Genomic DNA, 12,115 nt, shown 5'->3' with positions numbered 1-12,115 from the left:
AGAGAGAAGTGCAAATGAAGAAGTATGAAGATACTCTTAGACAATTATCAGACTCCATGAAGAGAGGAAATGTAAGAGTTATAGGCATTCCAGAAGGTGAGGAGAGAGACAAAGGAACTGAGAAATTGTTCAGATATCTATAGGATACTGCACGCAAAAAAAATCTGAGTACACATTTCTCTCAAGGGCGCATGTTTCATTCTCCAGAATCAATCACATACTGGGCCACAAGACAAACATCAACAGATACATGAAGATCAAAAATCCTTCCAACTCTCTTCTCCGATCACAAAGGCATCAGACCAGAAATTAATCATGAAAAGAAAACGAGGAATCCTCCCACTTCGTGGAGATTGAAATCCACACTACTGGAAGACCAATGGACTAATGAAGAGATCAAAGAAGAAATTAAAAAATACTTTGAGTTCAATGACAAGGAGGACACCACTTTTCAGAATGCATGGGATGCAGCAAAAGCAGAAACAAGAGGAAAATACATAGCAGTACAGGCTCACATCAACAAACAAGAAAGATCTCAAAGAAACAACCTAATCTTACATCTCAAAGAGCTAGAAAAAGAACAACAAAAAAACCCTAAAGCCAATAGAAGAAAGGAAATAATAAAAATCAAAGCAGAAATAAATGAACTGGAAATTTAAAAAAGCAATCCAAAAGATCAATGAAACCAAAAGAAGTTGGTTCTTTGAAAAAATAAACAAAATAGACAAACCTATAGCTAGGCTCACAAAGAAAAAATGGAAGAAAACACATATAAATAGGATTACAAATGCAAGAGGAGAAATCACAACAGACTCAGTAGAAATCAAAAGACTAATCAGAGATTACTATGAAAACTTATATGCAAACAAATTCAACAACCTAGAGGAAATGGACAAATTCCTAGAACGATATAATCATCCAAAGCTGGACAAAGAAGAAATAGAACAACTAAACAGACCAATTACAAGCAGTGAAATAGAGGCAGTAACCAAAGCACTCCTCAAAAACAAAAGCCCAGGCCCAGACAGCTTGACAGATGAATTCTACCAAACATTCAGCAAAAAATTGAAAAAGAAGGAATACTACCAAATACGTTCTACGAAGCCAATGTTATACTAATACCAAAACCAAAGACTGCACAAAAAAAAGAAAATTACAAGTCAATCTCCCTAATCAACAATGATGCATAAATCCTCAACAAAATCCTTGCCAACAGACTTCAACAATGCATCAAAGAGATAGTACACCACAATCAAGTGGGATTCATCCCAGGGACACAAGGATAGTTCAACATACAAAAATTGATAAGTGTAATCCAACACATCAACAAAAAGAAAAATAAAAACCAAATGATCATATCAACAGATGCCGAGAAAGCATTCGACAAAGTCCAACATCCATTTATGATGAAGGCCCTTGAAATTCTCAGAATAAAAGGAACCTACCTTAACATGAAAAAAACCATATATGACAAACCCACTGCCAATATTATTCTCAATGGCGACACACTGAAGGCCTTTCCTTTAAGATCATGAACAAGACAAGGATGTCCTCTCTTACCAATGCTCTTCAATATAATACTGGAGGTCCTAACTAGGGCAATAAGACAAGAGAAAGACACACGAGGAATCCAAATAGGGAAAGAAGAAATGAATCTATCATTATTTGTAGATGATATGATAATAAACATAGAGAACCCTAAAAACTCCACAGAAAAACTACTCAAAATAATCAACCAGTTCAGTAAAGTAGCAGGATACAAAATCAACACACAAAAATCAGTAGTCTTCCTATACACAAAAAAAAATCAAATTGAAACCATAAAAATCAAATACTTGGGAATAAACCTAACAAGAGTGGTGAAAGACCTATACAAAGAAAATTATAAAATACTGTTAAAAGAAATTGAAGAAGACACAAGGAAATGGAAAGACATCCCCTGCTCATGGATCGGAAGAATTAACATTATTAAAATGGCCACCTTCCCAAAAGCAATATACAGATTCAATGCTATTCCAATAAAAATCCCAATGACATTCTTCAAAGATATAGAACAAATACTGATGAAATTCAAATGGAACCACAAAAATCCATGAATAATCAAAGCCCTACTGATGAAAACAAAGAAGAAAGGAGGTATCACACTTCCAAACTTCAAGCTATACTACAAAGCCATAAAAATAAAAACAGTTTGATATTGGAACCAAAACAGACACACAGACCAATGGAACCAAATAGAGACCCCAGAAATAAAGCCATACTTATATAAACAACTAATCTTTGACAAAGGAGCAAAGAATATGCAATGGAACATGGACAGTTTGTTCAATAAATGGTGCTGGGAAAACTGAACTTCCACATGCAAAAAAATGAAACTAGACCACTACCTCTCTCCGTGCACAAAAATCAACTCAAAATGGATAAAAGAACTGGACATAAGACCTGAAACCATAAAATATATAGAAGAAAATATAGGTAAAACACTACAAGACATACATCTCAGAAACATCTTTAAATACTCATCACCCAAAACAGTGATAGTGAAGGCAAAGATAAACACCTGGGATTACATCAAACTGAAAAGCTTCTGTACAGCAAAAGAGACATTAACCAAAACAGAGAGACACCCCACTGATTGGTAAAATATCTTTGCACTCCATTCAACTGATAAGGGACTGATCACAAATATTTACAGAAAACTCACACAGCTCAACAACAAAAAAAAATAAACAATCCAGTAAAGAAATGGGCAGAACTTAAAAGACATTTCTCCAAAGGGGAAATGCAAATGACCAACAGGCATATGAAAAAATGTTCAACATCCCTTATAATCAGGGAAATGTAAATCAAAACAACACTGAGATACCACCTTACACCGGTAAGAATGGCACATATCAAAAAAACAAGCAACAACAAATTTTGGCGAGGATGTGGTGAAAAAGGAACTCTCCTACATTGCTGGTGGGAGTGCAAACTGGTCCAACCACTATGGAAAATGGAAAGCTGTTGGGAGTTTCCTCAGTCTACTAAAAACAAAAATGGATAAAAAAATGGAGCTACCATACGACCTGGCAATTCCACTACTAGGCATCTACCCAAGGACACAAAAACATTGATTCCAAAGAACACCTGTACCCCTGTTTGTTGAAGCACTATTTACAATAGGTAAAACCTATAAACAACCCAATGCCCAAAAATAGATGACTGGATCAAGAAGATGTGGTACATGTACACAATGGGATATTATTCAGCAATCAAAAAAGATAAAACGCATGCTATTCACAGCAACATGGATGGAGCTAGAAAGAATTATGCTCAGTGAAATAAGCCAGAAGGAAAAAGAAAAATACCAAATGTTTTCACTTATAACAGGAATATAGGGGAACCAAATAAGACATCAGTGTAAAAAAAAATAATAACAGTACAAAACACAACAAAGCAAAAAAAACAGACAATTATAAACCAGAGACATCCTGCAGGGGAGGAAGAGGGAGAGGGGTGAAAGGGAGGGAGAGAGGAGCACAGAGGACTGTGGTGATCATGCACAGGTGCCTTGGGGAAGGAAATTCTATGGGGACTCAATCTGAGGGGTTGGGGGGAAGTAAATATTGTTTAAAATAAAAAAATATATAAAAATGAATAAATAAATAAATTCCCAAGTGAGGTGCCATGTGTAGAAATGACAAGCTATAGATTGGAGGACATAGTTGTCAACCTGAGAAGGGGTTAATATATTTGATAAGGGGTTGATATCCAAAATATGTAAGAAGCCCAATAGCCAAAATAATAACAGAAATAGCAACAAGCACCTAATTAAAAATGAGCAAAAGACCTGATTAAGTGTTTCTCTCAAGAACATACAAATGGCCAAAAGGTACTGAAAAGGTGTCTAACATCACTAATCATCAGGGAAATGCAAACAAAAACTACAATCAGATATAACCTTGCATCTGTCAGGATGGTAATCATGGAAAAGGTAAAAGATAACACTGGCTGGTGAGTAAATGGAGAAAAAACAACCCTTCTATACTTGGTGAGAAGGAACACCAATAAAACCCCCTAGGAAAAGACAGTATGGAGGTTCCTCAAAAGTTAAAAACAAAATTGCCTATGATCCAGCAGTATACAACCACACTTCTGGGTATACAACCACACTCTGTGTTCACTGCAGCACTATTTATAACAGACACAAGCGACAACACAAGTGATGAAAATATGTGATACAGATGTACAGCACTATTATTCAGTTTTGTAAAAGAAGGGAATCCTGTGACAATATGGATAGATTGGGAAGATATTATGCCAAGTAGAATAACTCAAATGCAGACAAAAAATAGTGAGTGATCTCACTTACATGTGGAATCTAAAACAGTCAAAATCATAGAAGAATGGTGGTTACATGAGAGGACAGGTGGTTACAGGAACTTGGGGAGGACAGAATGGCAATAGTGGTCAAGAGTTTGAGTTACCCACGATGGATAAGTACTGGAGACGTACTAGAGAACACAGTACCTGTAGCTAATACTATTAGTAAAACTGTACCATAGGCTTAAGATATGCTAAGAAAGCTATCTATGTTGTGTTTTGACCATACAAATAGTAATACTAGTAATAATAATGAAGGGGGTGGAAGGAAATCCTGTATCTTGCCTTGATAGTAGGCTGATTTCATTGGTATATATTTTCTTTGGCTCTTGTCTCCTGAATTTCTTTTTTTTTTTTTTAAGATTTATTTATTTATTTATTTATTTATATAAGCACTGGGTACAGTCAGAAGCGCGGGAGGGTGAGAGAATTCACCAGAGCTGGAGTGGGGAACAGAACAGGCAGACTGATGAAACACACTGCTGAGGGGAGCAGCGGGCATGGCAGGAGAGGTCTGTGCGCCATCTCCTGAATTTAGTCCCCTTTGTCTCCAAAAGACTGGAGACACTAAAACTTCCAAATAATTGTGATTAAAAGGTATAAACAATTGGGATGAGACGGCAAGTCTGTGACAACCAGTCCTGGGAGGGGAGCCCCCATACCTCTTTGGCCTAAGTTTCTAGAGATTTCTACTCAGGAAGGCTAGGGAGGGACAACGGACACACCCAACAGGAAATATTGAGTAGTTATGGGAGAAGAGACCTCCTCCCCTCAACTCTATGAATAAAGAGTGAAACTTGGGGTGTGGATGTGAAAGGGGACATCCAGGGGCATTGAGAGTGGAGTAAAGGGGCCCAGCCATAAATAACCACATCAGAGCAAAGGAGAATGGTAAATTACAGGAATTTACCATTGCAAGTCTTGCTCTGTTCATATTATCTCTTTCCTAAGATGTTTTACAGCTTCAAGAAAACCAGGGATGTTGAAGTCTAAAAAAGCCTGCACTAACTGGTGGCAGCTGGTTAGCCATGCGTGGTCAGATGAGCAAAACTCGACCTTAATTTACCAAGGTCTTCATCAACACCTAACGGACACACTACTAGGGGGAGCGTCAGAGTCAGGGGTGGGGGGGCACTCCCTTAAAGAGGTCTGCTTGGAGCCTGTCACTCTTGCCTCAATAAAACTCTTTTACTTTTCCTTTACTTTATCTTGTCAGTATGAGGAGTCCTCATTTCATTGTTGAGTGAAGGTCTCAAGAAGTCCCTGATGGGCTGAGCTGGTGAAAGTGTCCCAGACAGCTGCTGGAATAATAAATGCATCACAGTGCTAAGGGATCTTCAGGAAGGAGGGACCTAACAGGAAAGGCCACACCTGCGCCTCATGGAGGAGAGTGACCACTTACACACTTGCCAGCCCAGAGGACCTGAAGCCAGCTTTAAAATACCAGCTGGGGGAAGTCTTTGCCCAGCATCCTCCAGGCTAGTTAAGGGAGGTCAAACAAAGGAACAGAGAAGAAGCTGTAGGATCAGCCTACACGATGTCCAGGCAGGCTTTTTTCACTCTGTGTCAGGCAAGTGGAGCAAAGGCCCAATCAAGCTATGGGCCTTGAGAGAATTGGCTACCATTGCCTTCAAGAGTGAAGACTACCCAGATATAGGGTTATCTCCACAATGTAAGTTTTTATCAGAGAAACCCATTTTATGGTCGGGCAAACATCTAGATAGGAAGTCATCTTCTCTCTCCCCCTTTCTCCTTGACTCCCCAGACCCTGTCTCATTCCTGAGCTCACAATGGAAACCTTCAGTTTATACCATTCACTACAGAATTTAAAGTCATGTAAATTTTCCACATATATGTAATTACATTTGTTCTTTTTCTCTACTACTCTGTCTAATGTTTGTTTGCTTGTCTAGACCCAGAAGAACCCAGGAACTGGGGGATTGTTCCAGACATCTTGACAAAGCCAACTCTGCCCTGTTTGCCCTCTCATCCCCACCACTGCCAGCTACCAGTCTGAAATCTGCCTGAAGAAAGGGGAGAGGAGGTGGGAGTTTTAATTAACATCTTGACCACGATGCTCTAGCTTGTGAACTGAGACTGTGACATGAAGGGTCTGCTTACTGTCTGTTACCTAAGGGAATGAAGAATGTGGTGCAAAAGCCTTGCAAATTTTCATCTTGAATTCCTGAGAAGACCCTCCCACAGAATAAAGTTTTTTTAAAAAAAAGATTTATTTATTTATACAAGCACTGGAGTGCAGGCCAGAGGCATGGGAGGGTGAGAAAATTCACCAGAGGTGGAGCAGGGAGTAGAACAGGCAGAAGGACCGAAATACACTGCTGAGGGGAGCAGCGGGCGAGACAGGAGAGGTCTGCCGCGCCATGTGGGACCCTCGCCGGCTGGCCGGGATCGAACCGGCTCTGCAAAGGCTGAGGACAGCTTCACAGCGCTGCACTCAACCCACTGCACCACTGGAGAGGCCCACACAGAATAAAGTTTTAAGAGACCATGGGAACATAAATAGATTTTCTCACCACAAAGTGTGGGTGCTTTGTAAACATTCATCATTACTTAAGGACGATTTTCATATACACATCTACATGATCAAACTATAAGAAGGATGTTTAATTTTTGTTCTGATCATCAGCAAGGAATGCATGGTATGTATTTTAGTGCCTATATTGTCTCTTTAGAATCCAAGCACAACACTAGGAATTTTTATCTGCCTTGTTCATGGATTGACGCTCTGTGCTTAGCACTTAGCACATACGAGGTGCTCAATAAGTGTGTTGAATGATGACTACAGTTTGCAGCCCAAAATCAGTTCCCAGTGGCTTACCTTCCCCTTCTTCTCCCAGCTTAATAATCCGGATCTCAGAATATGCCATCTCTTCCTGTTGGGAGTGCACTGGAAAGAGAAGACAGCATTTCCTAGGCTGTTCCAGTCAGTGGCATGTGTTGAAGATTCTTCTTTCTAAGCATCCTCTCTACTCTTCTTGGACATATGATGAAGCAATTACTTATTGAGAATGTCTGGGTCTGTGATACCTTATGAAGACCAGGGGTCTCTGCCAGGCCTCAAAGTACATTCTCTTTTCCTGGCTTAGGTTGGGAGCATCTTCCTACAGGGGATCCTCACCGTATAACAGTCGCAGTTCCACTGGGGCAGGGCACATGGGACGAGGGGGCTCTCCTGCACATGGAGTGGGAGGGATCCTGTGAAACAGAAACACACAAGCATTGCTGGAACATCACGATATGCACCAGCATCAGGTGGCCAGAGAGAATGGGGGGAGGGAGACATCGTTTAGCAATGGTGATCTGGGAAGCCTGCACGGTTTCACTGGACATTCAATAATCTATGTAGAGTGAGACTGTGTTTTGAGTGAAACTCTGGGTCTGTGGTTTGAGCAGGCTTCCTGGGAACAAGGGTAGAGATCCTTCTTATCATAGAACAGCCATCTCTGGATGGACTGGTCATTCTCAATAGGTTAAAAAGCTGGCCTCATCAATAAAAAGTAGTGACTACATGTCTTCATGTCATCCTGCCTGGACAGTTCAAGAAAGAATTAGGCTGAATTCTCACTCCAAGCCTTTAGTTATAACCTAAGACACTGCCATAGAAGAAGATCATATTTTCCATACCAATGTTAAGGGCAAAAAGTCTGGTAAGTATACATGTACGTGAGGGCCAAAATGATTATTAGGAACTGAGAAATCCCTGGACAATCAAGAAGACTTAGCTATTGTGCATGTAGAGTGACAACCTTGAACAAGAGGTATATGCATCAGAGATATTATGTGCCAACCCAGAAAATCATGAACCTTTGGTGTTATCCATTTATATAAATGATATATTGCAAATAAAAACTGACCTTAATACATATAATATCTATAATGTAAATTGTTAAGAGGGTTTTAGGAAGTCCTGGTTTTGACCATTTCAAGGAATATTGAAATGGGAGCATTTAGCCACAGGGATAGAGAGAAATTACTTGACCCAGTTTTGTGGTCCCACAGTTATACATATTTTGTTGTTGGGAAACCAGAAGCCTGAGATTCACCTCGCATTGTCTTCCGGAAAACCATCTCCTGCAAATGAAGCAAAAGCACCATTATGTCAGCAGAGGGAGCTCTTTCTCAAAATCTACACATGAGCTGCCCTAGAGGTCATGGGAAAGTCATTTTACAAGGGTCCAGTTCTACACTCTGGTGAAAATGATGTGAAATAGGCTTGAGACAAGCATAATACTTGCTGGAGACAATGCTGCACAATCCTAGCTGAATATGCAATTATTTGAGATGCCATTAAACCTCAATATTGTGTTAAGCACCTTAGGAGATACTAAATACAACCAAGTTGCCTCTTGTGGAGTAGTGAGGGGCTCTGGGTGGACTTTGAGAAACATCTTGTAGTCTTGCCCAAAGAAACCCCAGGCTCAGGGGTGCTCAGGACCCTCATGGCCAGAGGCCCAAAGGTACATATATCCAGCCCAGGGCACACAGAAGGTGCTGCGGGGCTGGTCGGGGGGGTGGGGGGGACGCGGGGATCTGGTAAGTTGGAAGGAAGTAAATTCAATTAAGAAAATTATGGGTGATGGCTCACTGCCTGTCTTGTATACAACATGTCCTGGCATCTGAAACTAGCCTAACCTGGCCTAAGGCAAGAAGTCTTTGGAAACACAGGACAGGTGGTACCTGGGAGAGACCCTCTCCCTGCATAGGAGAAGAGCTGTGGGCTGGCTGCAGAGAGTAGGGCCAGTGGGACACTGGGTGGCAACTTTAGGCTCTGACTCTGGGAAGTTTCAGGGGAGGAATAGGAATAGAAACTAGCCAGCTCCCACTCTCAATTATTTATTCCAGAGCCCTTTATTGTCCATTGGATTGAAGCTAGGATGAGGTATCCATTTCCAATCTACAGGAAACAAAGAAACTGCCCAAAGAAACTATTTAGTTTTTGAAACTAAACTAAAATTAAAAAATTAAAAATTAAAAAATTAAAAATTAAAAAGTCTTACTTCCTTCTTATGTTTCACATAGGGCTTAGTAAACCAGACTAGATATAAACAGCCTGACCCACAGCATCTGTCAGGAAATCACCCCTCAAGTGTGTCTGGGTATTGGGGTGGCATGGTAGATACTGAGGTTGCAATAAATTGTGTTGTCTGGGGTAGGGACAGGGCACTAACTCCAGTAAAGGCTAAAAGAGAACACAAACCTGATTTCCTGCAGGGCCAGCAATGAAACAACAGGGCTGTGGCCAGAAGAATGCTCAGTAGGGCCCCGGTGACTCCCGCAGCTATTGTGCCACTTCTATACCCAGGAGTTTCTGAGGGAAGAAAGAGTCTGCATGAGCCTCAGCAGGAGAGAACAGGGTCTGCACTGCAGAAGTTAATGGTGGCCTAGTCTTCCCGACTTGGCTTTGGGACTGATTCCTGCAAGAGGAGAAATCTAGGGGCCAGGACTCATGAGGACCCCTGAAGGCTGAGCCTGAGCTGGGACAGCACAGGGGGCAGTCTTCTATCTGCGGGCAGCTTACACATGACAGGACATGGTAGGAGGCTGTAGTGAAGAGCCTGGGTGGAATGTGGCAAAAAGGGGAAAGCTAGTCAGCTCCCTCCACCAACCCTCTGACATCATCTCAGAAGTTAGCATTTTTAGGGGAGACTACATATATAATATATGTGTTTTATATACATGCACATGCGCACACACACGCACACACACACATTCTTGGAATTCGACATCTTGGGAATTCACTCAACTTGAAAAAGATGTTATGTGATTGTGGTCTGATAGCAGGGGCAATGATTGCTTGAAAACAAAGCAAATATTATCAGTGATTAGGGCACTACTTGGACCAGGAATAACTCTGAGATAGCTCTCTATTAAGAAAATACAATGGGAGCAGTTCCCAGGAAAGCAGGGGCCTGCATGGAAGGCTGTTGGAGGAGACCCTGTGTCCCACTTCCGGAACTGAGTGAAGGAAGAGGGAAGGCTCCAAAACAAAGGTAAAGATGCACATTTAGGGAAAGAGACCCACAGCATACAGAGCCTCGGTGATCTTCAGGGATGGCGCCCATCAACTCAACCATAGCATGACTGCCCTTGTGGAGTCTGGTGTGGCAGTGCCAGACTCGGTCTGGCCACTAGTCCTCGATGCCCCAGTAGGAGCACTTTCAGAGATGCCTACCAAACCAGCAGCACAGTGGCCCAGTGCATAGAAAAAAAATCCAAAACAAACAAGAGGGAGAAGGAAAAGTACAAATAACCAAGAAACCCTCAGGGGAAAGACATACCACAAAAAGAAAATCAGCCCCCAGAACTCAACAATAATGACATGGAAGATCATCTCTGTCTGACAACTAGAGAATTTAGAATTTGCCATCATTAAAAAAACATAAGGAAAATAATGATATGAAAAATATAGTTAATGAACTAAAGAATGAAACTGAGTCTTTAAAGAAGGAAGTGCAGGACATTAAGAGATTAATGGAGGAGCTAAAGAACCCTGGGGAAAGTAATGAAAACAGAACAGAGGAAATGGAAGAACAAATCAGTACTCTCGAATACACAGATATAAAAAAAAAAAGAGAAGTACAAAGGAAAAAAGTATGAAGAAACACTTCAAGAACTCTCTGACACCATGAGGAAAGGAAATGTAAGAATAGGAATCCCAAAAGGTAAGGAGAGAAACCAGGGAACTAAGAAACTATACAAGGAGATAATCAAAGAGAACTTCCTAAGCATGAAGAAGCAGATGAAAATAGACATACAGGAAGCTAGAAGAACACCAAATTATCACAACTATAGCAAGGCACATAATGGTAAAGATTCCAAGCATCCAAGACAGGGAAAAAATAATGAAGCTGATGAGGGGGAAGAAACAGAAAACCTATAAAGGAAAACCAACTAGGCTGACATACTTCTCTGAAGAAACACTATGGGCAAGAAGAGAATGGTGGGACATATTCAACAAACTCCAAGTCAACAAATGCCAACCAAGAATACTTTACCCTGCAAAGTTCTCCTTCATCTGTGAAGGAAAAATAAGGACCTTCTGAGACAAACAGAATCTCCAGAAATTCTTTACCACTAAAACCCCACTCCCAAAAATATTACAAGAAGCCCTAAAACCAAAACCAACAGAGGAATGAATAGGAAGAACAGAATAAAACAAGAAATAGAATCACAAAAAGACAAACAAAATGGCAAATACAGATGTCAATGATCAATATTAGCCCTAAATATAAATGGACTAAATTCATCAATAAACAGACACAGAGAAGCAGGATGGATAAAAAAAAAAAACAAAATCCAACCTTCTGCTGTCTCCAGAAAACACATTTAACTACAAAAGGTAAACATAGGCTGAAAGTAAAAGGTTGGAAAACAATCCTACAAGCAAATGGACAAAAAAGAAGGCAGGAACAGCTGTACTTATATCAGATAAAATAGAATTCAAACTAAAAATGGAAAAAGAGACATAGAGGGACACTACATTATGATTAAAGGGACAATGCATCAGCAAGATATAACACTCATCAACATATACTCACCAAATGAAGGAGCACCAAAATATGTCAGACAATTATCAACTCTGAAAACAGATATTAAAGAAAATACATGTGTAGTAGGAGATTTCAACACCCACTCTCACCAACAGACAGATCAATGAGACAAAAAAATGAACAAGGACATGTAGGAAAATAAAGTGTTAATGTCGTTTTGCCGGGGACATTGGAAGATG

At 40.5% G+C, this 12,115-nt stretch overlaps 2 protein-coding genes across 2 annotated transcripts in view; both read right to left on the bottom strand.

The window, feature by feature from the left end:
• The window catches only part of LOC311176751 (Fc receptor-like protein 5), a gene marked incomplete at both ends in the record, with an annotated part of 241,867 nt that overhangs the window by 62,959 nt on the left and 166,793 nt on the right, over positions 1-12,115 (bottom strand).
• FCRL4 (Fc receptor like 4) overlaps positions 1-12,115 on the bottom strand; it is a gene marked incomplete at both ends in the record, with an annotated part of 31,111 nt that overhangs the window by 3,380 nt on the left and 15,616 nt on the right. Inside the window, 2 exons of the mRNA XM_084244002.1 lie at positions 7,205-7,259; positions 7,505-7,581. Of these exons, the coding sequence (XP_084100128.1) occupies positions 7,205-7,259; positions 7,505-7,581 (132 nt within the window). The remainder of the gene's footprint in view (positions 1-7,204; positions 7,260-7,504; positions 7,582-12,115) is intronic.

Source organism: Talpa europaea (genome assembly GCF_964194135.1).
Source record: "Talpa europaea genome assembly, chromosome: 9".
NCBI classification, from domain to species: domain Eukaryota; kingdom Metazoa; phylum Chordata; class Mammalia; order Eulipotyphla; family Talpidae; genus Talpa; species Talpa europaea.
Note: the sequence above shows the minus strand (reverse complement) of the source record. Positions and strands in the feature narration are given on the sequence as shown.